Source organism: Aquarana catesbeiana, linkage group LG03 (genome assembly GCF_042186555.1).
Source record: "Aquarana catesbeiana isolate 2022-GZ linkage group LG03, ASM4218655v1, whole genome shotgun sequence".
In the NCBI taxonomy this organism is placed as follows: Eukaryota; Metazoa; Chordata; class Amphibia; order Anura; family Ranidae; genus Aquarana; species Aquarana catesbeiana.
Genome location: NC_133326.1, coordinates 131,421,919 through 131,442,259, shown reverse-complemented (window position 1 = coordinate 131,442,259; position 20,341 = coordinate 131,421,919). Strand labels below are relative to the sequence as shown.

Below are 20,341 nucleotides of genomic sequence, written 5' to 3'. Positions count from 1 at the left end.
AAACCTGTATGGAAAGTTAGACCTAGCAGGTAGGCACCTGGAAGTACTAAAATGCTAATTAAAAATGTTGCTACAGCCACAGTGGCTTAAAAATTGCTGGAAATAAAAAGCACTTGGGGCCAGTTCACTCCAAAATGCACTGCAGATGTGATCTACAGCGGGTGTCAATAGTAAGTTAGTGACACCACAAACGCAGGTTGCAAACTCAGTGCATTTACCCACACCTTATCGCAGAGTACAAACGTACCATACGATTTGATTGCATTGTGTTTCTAAAAGTAGTACATGCACTGCTTTTGGTGCAGTGCAATTATAGCCCATTCAAAAAGAATGGGCTGAAATTGCACTGAACTACATGAGAATCGCACAGGAATGCACAGCGCATTCCTGTGCGAATCCCGTGTGGACATGGTGTGAACTTGCCATTAAAGATGCCATGATCTATAGTGAACCTGTCACTTCTCAACTTTTGCTTGGCCTTCACACTATCTACTGAGGATATTGAGGTAATTTTATTGTGTAGTGGGATGGCGTAAAGGTAAAGAATTTGAAGCCTCAATTACATAGTTCACCGTAGGATTGGGGGTTTACCAGGCATGCAGACAAGGAGTTTCCATTTATGAAGGTGGTAAGCAGGCACCTTTGCTCTTAGTTTGGACTTTGTAGTACAGGAATGTTAAGCTGGAACAGAATGCAGGACCCCAACCCCAGTGCTAACCTCTTAACTGTTACCTTTTGAATGCATAAGATGTGCTTTACTTAACCAGCATAACGATTGCAGACTTGCACCATTGCCTTTTAATTGGGTTTATTCCTTTTGCAGGTTAATGGAACGCTTCCTTATGGATGGATTGTATCCTTTATGATCTCAGTTTTTCCTTCAGCCCAATAACGCTCGCTCAAGTTTAACTTAAAGTTCTGTGTGCCTTCTAAAAAGTATGTTCTATGCTCAGATCTGATCTAATAAATTGATAGTAAACTCTGGTTTGAAAAACTAAAGGGCAACTCCACTTTCGTGGGGAAAAAAAAATGGCAAATAAAGAAAAAATAATATAGCCTGCACAATTGCGATACAAGTCATATTGTAATTGCATGTTATTAAAAATTCAATTTCCATTTCAATCTGCAGCTGCTGTCATTTTCTATAAATGCAATGCATTTATAGAAACATCATTTCCTGCTTGTGTGATTGGCTCACCAATTCTCTCAGACATCTGCCTAAGATACAAGTCAGATTTCAGGCGCCCCTGCAACAAAAATATAAATTTTGGTGAGATATTTCCAATAGGAGCACGTCTAAAGGGATACAGACCCAGTAGCTTTCCTCATTGCTGCCCCGCAGCTGCTACAGCTGACTGATTAAATATGAAACCACTTCCATTAGAACCACTGAGCCCAGAGGCACAGACAAACACACAAGGATTTCTTCTGAATAACAAAAGGTAGGAATCTGCAACAAAGGTTGTTCTAATCCTTGCAATGTACATAGATCACCCAGAGGGGGGATGATTTTTTTTTCCTCAACAAAAGTGGAGTTGCACTTTAACATGGTTCTAAACGTTCTAAGGTTTTTTTTTTTTTTTACCTTAGCCCCCTCTAATCCAGCGATATTCATGATAGCCTTGGCTGAGATAGTTGTTGTGGGAATCCATTGGCTCCCACTGCTGTCAATTACAGCCAGTGAGCCAATGAGAAGAGAGTTGGGGGGAGGCGGGCCGAGGAGCAGCGCTGCGGCTCTATGTGTCTTATAGACGCATAGAGCAGTGGCTCAGGTGCGAGCACGCAGTGGTGCCCCCAGGGCAAGCAACTTTCTCTGGGGGCACTGCTCGAGGGGAGGAGCCACTAATGCTTGAAAATACCTGTGATCTCCGGTTGGTAACGTGGGAATAGTCAACCATCAGCCTTCCTACAAGTATCATGTGACCTGAATCTGTGCTGTGGCAGGAAGAACAAGGGAGATATTTCAGTGACCAAGGAGAGCTGAAGAGGGACGCTTTATGGGGAGTTTATTTGATCCAGGCAGAATCATTCCTGTAACTGGCTTTTATACACCATGTAATTGAGAATATACTGGACTCTGCATCTAACAGAGATTTAAGATCATTTTTTTTATTAATATAATTTGAAGGGGTTGTTAAGGCAACATATTTTTCTTTTGCATTAAGGTAAAAAATGTCCCAGTAGTTGTATCAACCCCCCCCCCCCCTTCCCCACCTCACTAAATCCTTTCCTGAGTCCTATTTCGATACAGTGCTGTGCCCATTTGCAGTGGCATTGAACTTTTCCTTTTCTTGCAGGGCAAAGAGACAGCAGCCATTGGCTTCTGCTGTTGTCAATCACACCATATGGGAAGGGAGCAGGGGTGGGTTTGAGCTGTACAGTATGTGTCTACGGACGCCCACAGCCTGGCTTGGTAGTGAGCCAGCAGATGTACCCCCATAGCAAGCAGCTTGCTATGGGGGTACACACAGAAGAGAAGAAGCCAAGAGCACCAGTGAGGGACTGCTGAAAAGGAGGTTCTGTGCCGCTCTGTGCAATACATTCTTTTATAGTAATCCATAGCCTTGTATTTTAGACTAGCTTTTATACGCCATGTTATATTATAATTTGCTAAGAGATAAGCTTAGAATCAACACACTGCTTGTAGTCTGAACCTAAACCATTTCACTTCTCTCCATAAACAAAATTGTCTTGCTGCAACCTCTAACCTTTCTCCCCCATGATTGTATTGCATAGTATCACTACCTGCTTTAAAGCTAGCATGATTTGAGCCTGGTGATTTAATGATGCTGAGGTCTAATATGCAGAAAATGGGCACTGATGTATGACATAATGTTAACTGTTCTCAATCCTCTGAAAGAGTTTTTTGTATTTTACCTTTACAACCCTTTAAAAAAAGATTGCTAGGAGCTTAGTGTTGAGTGGGTTAGAAAATCGTGAATAATGGAAATGGAGAGATGCAGAATTATATGGGATTTACCTATCAGTAAATTTGAGAGGGGATATGTTTAGTGGTAAAGTTGAAAAGCCAATTTAATTGAAAATAATCCCAGTTTGAGAATATCTTTTTATATAGTTGGCTCAAAATAAGATTGAGGTATTTCTGTTTGTCTCTTGTTTTTTTTTTTTTGTTGAACCTTAACTTGTTACAGTCGTCCTCAGCAGCTCTCAACCTTTGCTCTGACACTCTATAAATATACCACGACTGTGGATGGCAAGACTATTCTTGTGGGTAAGTGCTATTAAAGTGATTGTAAAGTCCTCTCTATGGGGGTACCCGAGCTGAGTCGGAGCTGTGTGTATCCATTCAGACACAGAGCCCTGACCTGGCCCTGCTCTCTCTCTCTCTCCTGATTGGCTGACTGACATTGATTGACAGCCGCAGGAGCCAGTGGCACTGCTGCTGTCTCAGCCAATCAGGAAGAGTGTCCCGGATGGCTTAGACCAGGGATATGCAATTAGCGGACCTCCAGCTGTTGCAGAACTACAAGTCCCATGAAGCATAGCAAGACTCTGACCGTCACAAGCATGACACTCAGAGGCAGAGGCATGATGGGACTTGTAGTTTCGCAACAGCTGGAGGTCCGCTAATTGCATATCCCTGGCTTAGACACTCGTGGACACTGCTGGAGAGAGATGGGGCTCAGGTAGGTAATTTGGGGGGGGGGTGCTGAGGAAGCTGCTATACACAGAAGGTTTTTTATCTTAATGCATTGTATGCATTAAGATAAAATCTTCTGCCTTTACAACTCCTTTTAACTCCTACAAATAGTTTTGCTAAAGTTGTGCATTAACATTAAATCTTAACTCTAATCAAACAACTGGATCCAGAGTTGAAATCCGCACTGTATATATAAACTGTCTTACCTGCTAAAGTATTTGTAATTATGTTCAGTTAGCCTTGTGATCACATAGCTTTGCCACTTTAACTACATCCCAGGGAGGTGGACATCTGCAGGGGATATGGACGTCTGTTTCTGAAGTGTTTTCTGGCTGTGAATGGAGCATTATCTCATTATCTGACAGCTCAGTTCACAGGCACAGTGTACAGAGCTGATCCAAGTGGTTCTGTACCCTCTGGTCTCTACACATACCACCCGTATTTAAGGTGAACTTATCCTTTAACCTTTTTACCTCCTTCTTCTCTCCTACACTACTGATATCCATCCTGTCCTGTATTAGACTTGTATATTAACCCTCCCACCTCCCTTATCCTGCACAATTACTGTATAACCTCCTCCTCTTTTCCTTGTATGATCTGTACATCAACCCTTTGGGCACTAGAGCAATTTTTTCATTTTTTTTTTTTTTGGTGCGCATTAAAAATCTTAATTTTTGCCTATAAAATTGCTTAAAATCCCCAGCAAATTATATTATCTGAAAGCAGAGGAGCTGTAGAATACACAGATAGTTGTTTCAAATTTTTTTGTGGCACATTTATTAAACTCATATTTTCAGGAAAAAATTTGATCACATGAATTTAAGTGCAAAGACACATAATATATTACCTATTTTTTGTAAATAGATACCATACGTGTAAAATCTTAAAAGTGCATGGGTTGTTTGAAAAACCTTTACATCTCATAAGTTTAGAGTTAACTGTGAGCTCTGGTGAAATAATTATTGTCTCACTCTGACATCTGCAGTGGTTACCAGTTTACATACACAAGCACACCCTGTGCACATGTTTGCATTTACGTGTTTTGCATTTGTGTGTGCATGCAGTGGGGGTTACGTTTTTTTTTTCTCTAATACATTTACTTATTTTTGTTACTTTTTAGTCATTTACTTTTTTATTTAACCTTATTGCTATCACAAGGGGGTTAAAAAAACCCCATGTAAAAACATTGGGCAGGTGACAGGTACTCTTTATTGAGATATTGGGGGTCTATTAGATCTCCTCTGCCCTCCAAAGCATGTAACCAAGCAGAGATCTACTCTGTTAGATGCTTCCCTGCTGAATCAGCAAGAGAATGACCGCTCTGAAACCAGTAGTGACAAAATCATTGTCTCTTTCCGGCTGTAGTGCAGAGGAAATCGGGGAATGAATGTTCTTCGGTCTTCTCTCTCGGCTTCCTGAAGCCGATGGATGTGGTCCTGGGAAGAGTCCAAAGAGATGAACTAGTTAATCATGTACCTTATCTAATGTACTAAATGCCATGGTTTAACCACCTAAATACCAGCAGGTTTCTTCATTTCCAAAATATTGTGGCAAAACAATTAGATCACCTTGGAGTGTCTACTTTCCAAAAATGAATCATTTCAGGGGTGTTTTCCCTGTCCTGGCATTTTTATTTGATAAGTTTTATAACAAAAAGTAAAGAAAACATTATTTTATATAATACAACATAATTTAAATAAATGATTATTAAATACCACCAAAAGAAAGCTATATCTGTCTCAAACAAATTTATATAAAATGATTTATTAATTGTCCATCAATCTATCAAAGCACTGAAAACTGAATTGTTGCCTGGTAGTGAAGGGTTATATACAGGTAATTGGTGTCTGATGTGGTGGGCTATGGCAATGCAAAGAATGCAAACTGGGCAGCTTCTCTGTGCCTGTTGCAGTCCTTGTCAATAAATTGAAGGGAGAGTGGACAAGGGAGAAATGCTGCTACTTTGCATAGGTCCCATTCTGCCTTAATCTATTTTTGATTCTATGTGTTCTTTTGTTTCAGACTTCTGGGATACAGCAGGGCAAGAGAGATTCCAAAGCATGCATGCTTCCTATTATCACAAGGCACATGCTTGCATCTTGGTAAGCTTCATACAGTTCAGCACACTGAGCAGAAAGCATAAAAGCGGGGTTCCACCCAAATTTTGAACAATATCTGTATGTATTCTCTTCCTTGCCTAGATGCTGACATGCCGTTTAAAAAAATTTAAATCGCCGTAATTATCTTTTATTTTTCTATTCTTCTTTGCACTTCCTGGTTCTCCTCCCGTGGGAGTAGGCGTTTCTAGCCTCTCCCAGACTCCTGGGAGCTAGTCTCAGGCTTCCCAGGATGCCACTGAGCATGTGCGGGAACGAGCGGTGAATGCTGGGAGCACAGCATTCACCACATCCAGGAAATAAATGCTTGTGGGCTTCAAATGCCCACAACGAAGATGGAAACCGCCTGCAGTGAATAATATAAGTTATTCTTTCCGACGAAATCTGACATAGGCGGACATATTACACACAATATGTGAGTATGTAATGCTGAGAAGAAAAGTTTGTGAATGAACTAAAAAAAAAAAAAAAACGATAGATAGGTGGACCCCCGCTTTAAACCTAAAGTAACAAAAACAAAGACAAAGAAAATCTTATAATATTTAACATACAAAACATGAATCGGAGGATTATAGTCTCCCTTTATTTCCTTCATGTCCGGGGGTAATCAAACCAGTGACCAGACTCAGCCCCCAACATATATTTACATAATTAGCAGTGAACTGGGCAAAAATGTGAAGAAAATGCAGTTTTACTTTGTTTAGATTGTAATATGTGTGTGTGTGTATATATATGCTCGTTATCTACGGGCTTCCAGTAAAAATACTGATATATAACATTTATTATACCCTTACCATACGTAGAGATACCCAGTACATGTTGTGTAATAGGCATTTATGTGCATGTGTGTGTCGGAAGAGTTTTACATTTTTTATTATTTTTGTTTGTGATCATATTGAGTGAATGACAGGTATTTTGATGGAGAATAACCATCCCCTGATGTGTTCTCTGCTTCCAGCCTATGCAGATCAAGGGATAGAATTCCTGATGTACATCTTACCCCCCTGCTGCCGCCAGGGTTCTGATGCTCTGAACCTGAAAATGTACAGAGCTAAGCACTTCTGTGTGTTTCTGTTTGTTCAACTCTAAAGAGATTTTTGCTGGAGAGTTCATTGATCTACATTGATCTACTCCCGCGTAAGAGCTGGGTGAACTCAGGGACCAGAAGCACTGGAAACTAGAGAGGAAGCAACATGATGACTGCAGATGGAAGTGATTAGGTGGTTTTACAGCCACCCAATCACTTGTGCATAGGTGACAGGAGCCAACATGGTACACCGAAAAGAAATTTGCAGCCGAAGGCTTGTTTTCAGTCTCTGACACAGAAAAATGTTTAAGCTAAAGTCTAGCAAAAAAAAAAGAAAGAAAGGAAAAATCCCTACAGCTTTAGTCGCATTACTTAACTGTAAACCAAAAAAAAAAAAAAAAAAAAGTATGTCCCTTGTTGTGCAGACAGCTGGATCCTAGAGAAATCTTCACTGCAGGGATGCCTGTCTTCTCCTTGTCTCTGACTAGGTTGGTAACCACTGTGATTTGATCAACTGATCTTAGTTGTTAAAGCTGAGATTTAGCTAAACAAAAAAAAAAACCCACATCTTTTGTCACATCACTTACCTGTCCTCTTCCTTTCTCTGAACTTCCAGTGCTGCAGTGATTAACAGCTTCAGTACTTCAGGCAGAAGAGCAGTACAGGCAGTCCAACAGGGCCATGCCTCCTCCTTTCTCCTCCTTCACTTGAGAAAAGTTTTTTAATTGATTACATTACTTGTAGCATGATCTCTGAATGGGGAGAGTCTGATCAGTCACAGGATTATTTTCCCATTCACAGGCCATGCTACAAGCAGTGTAATCAATTAAAGAACATTTCTTAGTGGAGGAGGAGGAGGAAGGGGGGGGGGGGGGGGGGCATGGTCCATATCAGGCCCATCTGAACCAATGTTTTGCTTGAAGACCCAAGCAGTGCAGTGCCAGAATGTCAGAGAAAGGAAGAGGACAGGCATCCCTGCAGTGAAGGCAACATGGGGCATACTTTTTATTTTTTTTACTGAAAAGTGATGTGACTAAAGCTGTAGGAATTTTTTTTGTTTAGCTAAATTTCAGCTTTAACCGCTTGCGGACCAGCCGCCGCAGTTTAACTGCGGCAGGTTGGCTCCGCTGCGCGAAATCACGTTATACTACATGATCTCGTGGGGCTTGCATAGCAGGCGCACGCCCGCCGTGAGTTCCGTGAGTCGGATCGCGGGTCCCGCAGACTCAATGTCCACAGGGATACCCACGATCTTCTCACGGAGAGTAAGAACGGGGAGATGCTATTGTAAACAAGCATTTCCCCGTTCTGCCTAGTGACAGGACACTGATCACAGCTCCCTATGATGGGGAACATGATCAATGATGTGTCAGACACAGCCCCTCCCCCCCACAGTTAGAATCACTCCCTAGGACTCACTCAACCCCTACAGCACCACCTAGTGTTAACCCCTTCACTGAGGGGTTAGCAGATCGCCGCCATTACTAGTAAAAAAAAAATTATTAATAAAAATGCCATAAAACAATCCCCTATTTTTGTAGACGTGATAACTTTTGCGCAAACCAATCAATAAACGCTTATTGCGATAATTTTTTTTTTTTTTTTTTTACCAAAAATATGTAGAATAATACGTATCTGCCTAAACTGAGGGAAAAAATGGTTTTTTATCTATTTTTTGGGCATATTTATTATAGCAAAAAGTAAAAAATATTGCTTTTTTTTTTTTTTTTTTTTCAAACTTGATGCTCTTTTTGTTTATAGCGCAAAAAATAAAAACCTCAGAGGTGATCAAATGCCACCAAAAGAAAGCTCTATTTGTGGGGAAAAAAAGGACATCAATTTTGTTTCGGATCCATGTCGCACGACCGCGCAATTGTCAGTTCAAACGACGCAGTGCCGAATCGCAAAAAATCCTCTGGTCTTTGGCCAGCCAAATCCTCCGGGGCTGAAGTGGTTAATGACTAAGATCAGTTGTTCGCCTCAGAGTGGTTTCCATTACCAACCTAGTCTCTCGGTTACACCGTTGGCACTGTAAACAACACTCTCTTGGAGATCAGAGCCATCTCTTTCATATGGAGCTACACAGAAAAATACTTTGTCAATTCAGTGCAGGGACCTGCCTGGAAGAACATTACCTTACAAGTAGAGAGAAAGGGGGGCATAAAGGGTGGGACTTTATATGAAGTACATGGAAGCAAGAGGATAGTTAGGTGGAACAAAGGAATTTTATTCATGTCACAATGTACAAATACATATAATGATAATACGCGATAACAACAATAACATGCTGATAATACAAATATCTCGAGTTGTAGCCATAAATGACGAAGATGAAAAAGATAGACATGGTAGTAGACAATCAAGGGCAAAAGGGTAACAATATCACCCTTGATTGTCTACTACCATGTCTATCTTTTTCATCTTTGACATTTATGGCTTCGAGTTATTTGTATTATCAGCATGTTATTGTTATCGTGTATTAACATTATATGTATTTGTACATTGTTTCATGAATAAAATTCCTTTGTTCCACCTAACTATCCTAAGCTTCATTGTATCTATTTTTATTACACTTCCTGCACTTAATGATCCTATATTTAGCTTCCCCCTGTGTTTTACATACTTATTTGTTGTGTCTTTTATCTATAGTATTTCTGGTAGTCATCACCAATTCTATCTATATATCATCCTTTGAGCGCTGGCACTGTTGTGGGCGGTGTAGTTGCTAGGCATCTCTTTCCTCCTCCGGGCTGCGATGCGCATCACAGGCTTCTGCCCCTTCCCCTGCTATGTCTTATGGCCGGAGGGGGCGTACGCGCTGTCATAGCGCGTTAACGTCATGCTTCCCATGCTGTATGTGCGACGCCCTTGATGTTGTTACGTACCTACTGGTGATTCCACACTCGTGAGCAACGGGGGAGCTTTTCAAGCACCGATCAGCTGGAGACCTCCGACCGGCAGCGCCTCTCCCCCAACATATGCTACACGCCATGACGGTGGTGGGCGGCGCCTCGTGACACCTATATGGGTGTCCTTCCGGGCTGTCCTGGCACTCAAGGTTTCCTGTACCTTCACTTCACAGCCTATCTCCTCTCCAGCGGGCTCCCTGTCCACACAGGTAATCTAGCATGGTTCAATTTCACCACCAGTTATTCTAGTTGTTACTCTCACTTTGCTTTCAGTGGGTTCTTTTCCTCACAGGCAAACTTGTATGTGCACATTTTTATGTATGGCTCCTTTGCCACTCACTTCCACACTTTGGTTTTTCATTATTTCTGGCAGCCTAGCTGTCGGTCTTACTTCATCACTAATTTCCTTTACTGGCACAGGGTCTCCCTCCCTCCCCCCATCACCTTTTCAGTCACTGTTGGTACTCTTTCAGTTCAATCCAATTACTTTCACCTGTCTAAAGTGATTCATCGGGGTTCCATGCCCGCCCTCTTTCGCGACTTATGTGGGATGCCCCCTGTAGGCCGTCTGCTACGGCTCCCGTTTGGAGGCTTTGTTGGATACTTTGGCACCTCGCCGCCGCACCTCAGCTGGCGGATCTCAATTAGTAAGTATGCACCCACGTGCTGCTGGTGGTGTCATTTCACCCCTATTTATGGTTATAATGATTACTGATCAATTTTATATGAATTCTACCCTAGATTACCACGTGCATGCTCCTGACGAGTGGCGTATCAGCCATGAAACGCGTAGAGCTATATGATGCCGTGTTTTCATCCACTCACATCTATTTCAAGTCTTTATATAACAATTACCCTAACAGGCCTAGTGAAGCCATAGATCTTGCAGGTTTTGCCTGGTATTTACGATTTTTACCATATCTTGAGTGTGTGGAACTCTAGAATGTATCAAGGAATTTTATTATGCTCTTAATTGAGATATCGTTACCCTTTTGCCCTCGATTGTCTACTACCATGTCTATCTTTTTCATCTTCGACATTTATGGCTACAACTCGAGATATTTGTATTATCAGCATGTTATTGTTGTTATCGTGTATTAACATTATATGTATTTGTACATTGTGACATGAATAAAATTCCTTTGTTCCACCTAACTATCCTCTTGCTTCCATGTGCTTCATATAAAGTCCCACCCTTTATGCCCCCCTTTCTCTTGACTCGATAGGGATGGAAATATGTGACCCTACCGGGCCACAATTTCAATTGGAGTCCAATAGGGATGGATATATATAACCTTACCAGGTTTAGGCTTCCTGAAAGTCCCTAAAAATTCCTTTTCTTCTAATCAACCTTACAAGTAGAGCTGTTGGGAAGTAGTTAAGGTTCAGTGTGATCTACTATTTTAATTCTTTCTAGCCAATGACCATTTTTATTTTTTGTTTGAAATCTAAAATCAGAGAGCTTTGCTTGTACAGTACATATTATGTTTTGCAATACTTTTCTTCTGTCAAAACGGTTTATTGCTGTTCATTTTATACACAGGTATTTGATGTACAAAGAAAAATTACATACAAGAACCTTACCAGTTGGTACCAGGAACTACGGGAATACAGACCAGAGATTCCTTGTATTGTTGTAGCAAACAAGATTGATGGTGAGTCAATATTTTGTAAGGTAGCATCCCTTTTCTCACAACGCCTGAACATGTTTATCCACATTGTGCATATAATGCATGTCCCCTGTCATCTACATTGTCACTAGTAATTCATCGGTACTGTCACTTGTTTGTTTTCTAGCTGATCTTCGTATGACTCAGAAAGGCTTTAACTTTGCTAAGAAGCACAGCCTGCCATTCTACTTTGTTTCTGCTGCAGATGGCACAAATGTGGTAAAGGTAATGCATATTATTGGTTGTTATTTGTTTTCCAAATAGTTTTTATTAATGCTTATGTGTGAAAGAATATTATGTGGTTTGATTTCGTTTGAGGAAGTTGTATGACATTCATGCTAATATGTCAATTAATAAGTTAGCGATTAGTGGTTGGAATTTTGCAGCTGTCATTAAGGATTTGTGCACATTTTACATATTTACTGTTTTTTGTGTTTTAGTTGTTTACAGATGCTATCAAACTTGCTGTATCTTACAAACAGAACTCACAAGACTTTTTAGATGAAGTGATGCGGGAACTGGAGGTAATGGTGATCCCACTGGAGTCTTATAATGTTTATTATCTTATTTAAAGCTGAACTCTATGCAGATATATAAAAACACCATATAATCCAGCTATGTGTCATCAGATTATGACATGTATTTTTATAGATGCCATAAATACCTGAATCAAATTTGATATTGGCCTCCTGCAGTCCTCTGTACAGTAGCATGCAGACTGCAAGAGAGGCAACACTTAGAGCCAATCATGGCCCATTCCTTAGTGTATTACTATTAATTCAACATGCGCATATGTTTACAAGGGGAAAACACAGGGATAAACGTATGACTCTATTGTTGTCCGATTACAGGCATCAGTATGTCCTGGACCAGGCTGCATTTCTGCTCTGTAATCTGAAAAGAGGTCCAGGACCTGCTTTTGCTGTCTTGCAGGGGTCTCTAGATCACAGGACTGGCTAAAAAGCATTACAAATCTTTTAAGTAAAGCAATTTAACTATTTGCTTGTATTTAGGCATAACCTTTCATCATCTATGGCTATCATTTCTGAAGTTAGTAGCATTCTTTTCATGTTTCCTGCTATCGCCTGTACCAGAGCTAGGCAACCTTTTGAGCACAGTGTGCCGAAAAATGTTTTCAAAGAAATTGAGCATGCCAATTTTATAAAAAAAAAAAGTCAACTTCACACTCTCAATCACTAAAAAGGATTTTTTATAAAGTAAATGCTGTAAACTACCTTCGTAGTGAAAAATTAACATCCTGCACTCTCACGCCTCAGATCAGCCCCAATTCCTACAACTCCACACCTCAGATCATTGTCCACCCTGCAAATCTGTTTCACCACTGTACCCCCCTGCTCATCTGCCCCACCACTGTACCCCCCTGCTCATCTGCCCCACCACTGTACCCCCCTGCTCATCTGCCCCACCACTGTACCCCCCTGCTCATCTGCCCCACCACTTTCCCCACTGCTCATCTGCCCCACCACTGTTCCCCACTGCTCATCTGCCCCACCACTGTTCCCCACTGCTCATCTGCCCCACCACTGTTCCCCACTGCTCATCTGCCCCACCACTGTTCCCCACTGCTCATCTGTACCCCCCTGCTCATCTGCCCCACCACTGTACCCCCCTGCTTATCTGCTCCACCAATGTACCCCCCCCCTGCTCATCTGCTCCACCAATGTACCCCCTTTCTCATCTGCCCCACCACTGAACCATCTTCTCATCTGTCCTAACACTGAACTTATATGCTGTACTACCCTGCGCATCTGTCCCACCACTATAACCCCCGTACATCTGTCCCACCAGTGTACCCCCCTGCTCTTCTGTCCCACCACTGTAACCCCCTGCTCATCTGCCCCACCAATGTTCCCCCTTTCTCATCTGCCCCACCACTGAACCATCTTCTCATCTGTCCTAACACTGAACTTATCTGCTCATCTGCCCCACCGCTGTAACCCCCTTTCTCATCTGCCCCACGACTGTACCTCCAGCACATCTGTCCCAACTCTGTCCCTCCTGCTCTTCTGCTCAACCACTGTAACCCTCTGCTCATGTGTTCCACCAATGTACTTCCTTTCTTCTCTGCCCCAACACTTAACCCCCCCCGCTCATCTTTCCCACCACTGTAACCCCCTTCTCATCTGGCCCAACACTGAACCCCCCCCCCCCCCCTGCTCATCTGTCCCACCACTGTAACCCCCTGCTTATCTGCCCCATCACTGTACCCCCTGTTTGTCTGCCCAACCACTGTACCTTCTTGCTCTTCTGTCCCACCACTGTAACCCCCCCCTGCTAATCTGCCCCATCAATGTACCCCTTTTCTCATCTGCTCCACCATGGTACCTCCCTGCACATCTGTTCCATCGCCGTATCCCCATGCTCTTCTGTCTCACTACTGAATCGCCTGCTCATCTGCCGCACCACTGTAACCCGCTTTCTTAACTGCCCCACCAATGTAACTCCTGCACATCTGTCTCACCTCTGTAACCCCCTGCTCATGTGCCCCACCAATACACCTCCTTTCACATCTGCCCCACTGCTCTACCCCCCTGCTCATTTGGCCCAACACTGAACCCCCTGCTCATCTGACCCAGCGCTGAACCCCCCTGCTCATCTGGCCCACCGCTGAACCCCCCTGCTCATCTGGCCCACCGCTGAACCCCCCTGCTCATCTGGCCCACCGCTGAACCCCCCTGCTCATTTGGCCCACCGCTGAACCCCCCTGCTCATCTGGCCCACCGCTGAACCCCCCTGCTCATCTGGCCCACCGCTGAACCCCCCTGCTCATCTGGCCCACCGCTGAACCCCCCTGCTCATCTGGCCCACCGCTGAACCCTCTTCTCATCTATGATATGCGTGATATGCAGAGTGGTGAAAGGAAGCAGAGGAGAAACATCTACCTGTCCTGGCACACTCATCCTCGCTGATCCACCTCTCGCATACAGCCCACGTGCCTGTAAGTGATGTCACATACAAGCATATGGAATGGATGCGCAATGATGAGCTCAGGTCAGGGGCAAGTTGTGAAAGCAGTGGGCCTGTGAGCAGGATCATAAGTTGGGCCCCCACAGCTGAGAAAAAGTGGCTGGGTGTGATTTTCATTGTGCTGAATACTGGCTGTGGCTTAAAGGGACACAGAGTGCAGGGGTTCAGTAGTAAGTGACGCAAAGGTTCAGGAATAATTTCAACAAAGTTCCCAGAAGCTCAACAGTAATTCCACAAACTGTCACCTGATGGTGGTTTTCTCAATCACAGTGAAATCCCTTCTTTCTGAGATTGGTAGTGGCAACCAAGCAAGTCATTTTCCTCCAGATGGTGGATGGGGCTAGGAGGTCTGTGATTGGCTTTAGCAGTGGCCAAGACAGTCCTCCTCCTGGAAACAGGGACCGTGCCCCCCCCCCCCAGCAGTACTGCACCCAATCTCTTCCCCTTTACAAAATCTGACGATCGCAGCTACAGCAAAGTTAGAGAACCAAAGAATGTTTCCCATCTTTTACAATGTGTGGGGGCACAGTGCCTCCCCCCTCAGTGCAGGTGCGGTGTGGGGAATTCTGAAATTGGAATGCATTAGTGTCAATGACACTTCCCTGCGCTGCTCTGCTAATGGGGAGGGAGTCGAGTGCCAGCAAAAGAGGCTTTGTGTGCCACTTGTGGCACCCATGCCAGGGGTTGCCTACCCCTGGCCTGTACTTTGAAAATGTATCAATAAAAATTAATTAAAAGTGAAATAATTTAACTGTTTGCTATATATCTGCACTTCTGCTCTGAGAAAATTTACTTGAAAAGCAGACTGTGCTAGATGGAAAATTACTAATTATTACCCATCTCTTTATGCTGCCAACCTGTAGGATCTCTGTATATTAGTTTAATAAATACAGAAGAGGGTAAATGGTAAAAATGATGCTCTCTTGAGTGTTTGGTTTATCAAATATTGAACCTAGGCCACTAAACATAATAGCTTGGCTAAATAGGAGCAGGCAGTTTGTCAAGGTTAGGAAAGATCTTCTTTGGTATGTTCTTTTGTAAAGTAGTGAAGATGCAATAGGAGATTGTGAATGTGACTGTCATCAGGCAATCACTGTTGGTGAATCAATCACTGTTATTTAAAACGCATACACCAGGAAGATTTTTTTTTTTTCCCCCCTAGCTTTAGTTTTGGATAGACTATGGAAGGGCTAGAAACTCTGTCAAGTTTCTACTGCATTTCTCCACTGACGAAAAATAAAAATGTGTATATTATCCCGCACTCCCTAATTTTACAAAACAATTTCTTATGTGAAAAATATGATATAATATAAATAGTGTTGGGGTGGCCACAAACAAATAATCGTGTTCCCACAACTGCTAATGCATAAAGTGATAAAAAAGGTTTTTGTTTTTGTTGCGCCTACCTCTGATAAACAAAAAGATATAATAAATTGTGCACTACCCTTATCTGTGCTGATTAACAATAACCACATAATATAAATCAGAAGCAATATCTATACACATAAATAACAACACAAATCATATATAATCAGTGAATCTTCTTTCCACACAAAACAGTGTTCTTCCACACTGGTGATAAATTGTCCACATAATCCACCCTTGTATGTTTAATCCTTCTTCTTCCATACACGGTGACTCCCACCACCAATCACCACTGCGCTCACCTCCAACTGCGACCTGTTAAACCAGGTCCAAACACGCTTTCCTCTGTTGGGGTACACAGCCAGGCTCCTCTTCAATGCTTCTCCTTGTTTCCTGTATTGTTCTTTGTAATTATACACTTCTCCAAATATTGGGTGTATGGCCCTTTAAATCTGCAGATGTTCCTCTATAGGTAAGCTCATATAAGATGGAATACTCTCATATTAATAGTACCTTATTAGAATGAATGCACTTACACGATAAAAAAAAAATAAAAAATCATCGTTCGTAGTGAAATACAGCAGGGCCACGGCTCCCACGTCACTTCTGGTTCACTGCACAGCGACACCCGAATCAGCAAATGCCACACCTTTTCCCAGCAGTGCTTTTGTGCAGTCTCATGGTTTTCTCAAGTCTTACTCCCTAGCAGAGAGACTCCAGTGGGAGTTTAGATTGTAATTTAGTTTTAAACCGTAGCTGGGCATACAAATTTAAAAGTAAAAAAAAAAAGATCCCAAGTCACTGAACTTATGTGTTTATATTATATATGTTTTTTGGTCTTTAACCACTTTAGCTCTGCAAGGTTTTACCCCCTTCATGACCAGAGCAGTTTTTGCTATTCAGCAATTGTGCAGTAATTCAACACTATACTCAAATGACATTTTTATAATTTTTTTTTTTCACACAAATAGAGCTTTCTTTTGGTGGTATTTGATCATCCCTGGGTTTTTTTTATTTTTTTGTGATATAAATGAAAAAAGATTGAAAACTAAAAAAAGAATATATTTTCTACTTTGTTATAAAACATATCAAATAAAAAAATTAAAACAAATCAAATTTCTTCATAAATTTAGGCCAAAATGTATTCTGTTACATGTCTTTGGTATAACAAAAAAACCCCAATAAGAGTATATTAAGTGGTTTGTGCACAAGGTATAGCGTCTACAAGCTAAGGTGTGTGTATATATACTATTATTTACGCAGCTATGACGTTATACTAGTAATGGCAGTGATCAGTGACTTATAGTGTGACTGTGATAGGGTGACGGGCAATCTGGCGCTAGCTGATGCTGGCTGAGAGGTGCACTAACTGACAGTGCTAATGCTGTACACTGTCACTGTACAAATGACACTGGCTGGAAAGAGGTTAACATCTGGGGGCAATCAAAGGGTTAACTCTGCGCTTAACAATGTGTAATGTGTGCTGTTTTTTTTCTCCCTGTTTTTCAGGGAGAAAAAAACAGATGGATCGCTGTTCAGAGTACACAGCGTTCTGTGTTTTTGTAAACACCAAAATCTGTGTGTGATTGGCCACAGCCGATCAGCTGACTTCAGCCAAAATCATTGGCTGAAATCGTCTGCCAAACTCATCCTATGTCCAATCACAGCACAGGTCGGCAGAGGGCATGCGCATGCACGCCCCAGACCTGGAAGAAAGGCTGCAACCTGCCTGCAGCTGCCGCCCGGTCGCAGTGCAATTACTGTGGGTTGGCAGCAAGTGGGTAATGTAAATAGATTGTCTTTGATTTGGGAGGTTACAATTTTTTTTTATTTTGAGCTTAAAATCTATTTTCTCAATTTTTCCTTACAGAATTTTGAGCTTGAGAAGCCTGATGATCAGTCTCAAAATGAGGAGACCTCTGAAGACAATGAGCCAAAGAACACTTCATGAGATGCTATTAAAGAGGACTTTTGAAAACAATACTGCACATACTGTAGGTTTCTGTGACATTGACCAGGCCCACTATCTACCATGCCAGGATATCGCAGGATTGGGGACAGACCATGAGGGATAAACCTCAGTAGCTTTTAAACTCATTATGAAACTAAGTGGAATGATAGGGATTAAATTGTCCTCAACTTTAGAATGTTGTTTAACAGTCTCAGAGAATACATACCCTTGGCAAAAACCAAGTTATTACTCATGTAAATTTGGATGGTGGCAAAGTCAACTTGGGACTGCTATAGTGAATTTAATTTTGTGGACTTGTCTGCCAAGGGTTAATTTGTCAGATGTTGTATGCAATGTCCAGTCGCTCAGAACTAAGTAAGAAATCATGAAGGCACCTTGTTACTGGACTTTTATGGACACACCGTTCCTCAACAAAGAATACTCAAACTTCTAGGAAACATCCTTTAAGATGGTCTGCACATTTCAGTTTCATATCTGGGAGAGTTTTTCTTATTCATTAAGACACAGAATCGGAAGTAAATGAGCGACAGTTGAGTTTTTACTGCTGCCTACAGCAGAAATTGGAAACGGGAAAACAAAACAAAAAAAAACGTTGGACAGCCAGGTGTAACCTCTCCATCTCCCATCATGCTCCATTTTTTTTTTTTTTTTTTTTACTAGTGCCTTAGGACGATGGACATTTTTTCTCTACTGAGAAAAAGTTTATCCATTTTTAATAGACTTTTAAAATCTTTTTAACAAGATTTTTTTTTTTTTTTTACTTCATTGAAGTACTTCATTGCTGACATGAGCCTGTAATGTGTACTTCGGCCACTGGACTCTGTTTTTTGGTACTTCCCAGACACCTAATGCTCTGGTTTGTTAGCCCCAGAGCTCTTTACAGGTCCAGGGCAGCACCTGGTCCTTGAGGATTCCCTTGGGGGTATGCCCTCAGATGGGCAAAAAACTCCTGGAATGTGGCATGTAATCACTAGGTTCTGCATATGGTACTCTCCAGTACCCTAGTTTGCTGCAGAATGCTCTCCAGGCCTACTACTTTAGAAAGTGTCTTAAACTTTACCTATTTAGAGCTTGGCACACTATTAATTTTTTTCGTGCTATTGTTTTTTCCTAAAAAGAGTAAATGCGCAGGAGAAATATGTGCTGCACCTCTAACTGCAGTGTTGTGCTTCTACTCCACACTATATCTTCTCGCCTTTACATTAAGTAGTCCTTTCATCACTGCTGTACTTGCGAGGGTCACACAGTTTTAACTCTTTGTCCTTGCTGCTGTCTACAGTGAGTTGGTCATCTCCAGCAATGTAACCTCTCCTGCTCTCAGCAGCTAGGTTGTGAGTACCAAAGATCTGCAGTGCCCCTGCTTTAGCTTTTAAGTCAACTTGCTAGACCATAAGGATATGGACAAAGCATGTTTGACATATCTAAAACTATCCTTACTGACCATTGAGTTATTGTGCATTTAGAGTTTTAACCCACTGCGTTACACTATTGTGTTGGCAGATTACTGTATATTGTATGTCAAATCTCCAAGATTAACCTCCTATCTGTTAAAATGCGGAGAACCCTTTCGCTGCGACGTACGAACCTGCCTTCGGTTGTCAGATGGAAGTAATCTGGCGCATCTGCAGCCGCCCAATTGCTTTCAAACCCCCCCGGTAATGGCCGCCCCCAAAACACACGTGTCCCCGCCATGTATACTGGGCAGTGCATGCCCATCCGTGCACCCGGGGTCAGCATGACAGGTGCCACCGGTTAAAGATGAGGGAGCTGAGCGGACATGTGTCCACTCTCCTTCCATTCTTGCTGACCCGGAAACGAAATGTAAAACAGGTAAACAGGTCCCCCTTTTACTTTGCATGGCCAGCAATCGTGACCCCCCGCCCATGGTCGAGTGGGTCTGTGTGGCCTCCCCAGTGGCATATCATCCATGGGTGCAAAGTGTGCCTCAGAGACAAGCCTTAGGCGCTGCAGCTGCGCCTATCACTGCTCGATCTCTGGCTCCTGTCGCAGACAATCCTGTGTGACTTGCTTCTCAGACAGAGATCTCTTGCTGCAGCTTTGGGCGGCTGTCTGGGGGTTGAAACTTCATCTTGGGAGGGAGCAGGGCGCTAATGTCATCCACCGGAGCCCCGGGAAGGAAAGGAAATCTGCCATCCCTGTGAGAGCGAGATGTGATTCTGAGGTGAGCTCTGTGAATTTAGAGAGGAGGGGGAGTTGTACAGACTAGGGGGAGGGGAGCTTGTGGGACTTGTACCGACTGGGGGGAACTTGTGCCAACTGGGAGGGACTTGTACAGCTGGGGGGGGGGGGATTTGTGCAGACTGGGGGGGGGGACTTGTGCAAACTGAGGTGGGGGATGACTTTTACAGACCTGGGGGGGGGGGACTTGTGCAGACTGTGGGGAAACGTGGGCAGACTGGAGGGCACTGAGGGAGGAGGATTATGCAGACTGAGGGGGATGGGACTTTAGCAGACTGGGGGGAGCTTATGCAGACTGAAGGGCGGTCTTGTGCAGACTGGGGGGGGGGGGTTGTTGGTTCATGGGAATAGCTTGGCACACAGTGGAAGTGGCAGATGGTAATGGGAGGCCCAGGTCAAGTTTTGCGCCGAGGCCCACAAGCTTTAAGCTACA

The 20,341-nt window shown here is 42.8% G+C and overlaps 1 protein-coding gene across 1 annotated transcript in view; it reads left to right on the top strand.

Annotated features, from left to right (window-relative positions):
- LOC141131688 (rab-like protein 2A) overlaps nt 1-18,280 on the top strand; it is a 43,891-nt gene extending 25,611 nt beyond the window's left edge. Inside the window, exons 3-9 of the mRNA XM_073619242.1 lie at nt 824-853; nt 3,153-3,232; nt 5,684-5,763; nt 11,258-11,369; nt 11,512-11,609; nt 11,825-11,908; nt 17,608-18,280. Coding sequence (XP_073475343.1) covers nt 824-853; nt 3,153-3,232; nt 5,684-5,763; nt 11,258-11,369; nt 11,512-11,609; nt 11,825-11,908; nt 17,608-17,688 — 565 coding nt within the window. The 3' untranslated portion in view covers nt 17,689-18,280. The remainder of the gene's footprint in view (nt 1-823; nt 854-3,152; nt 3,233-5,683; nt 5,764-11,257; nt 11,370-11,511; nt 11,610-11,824; nt 11,909-17,607) is intronic.
- The last annotated feature ends 2,061 nt before the right edge of the window (nt 18,281-20,341 follow it).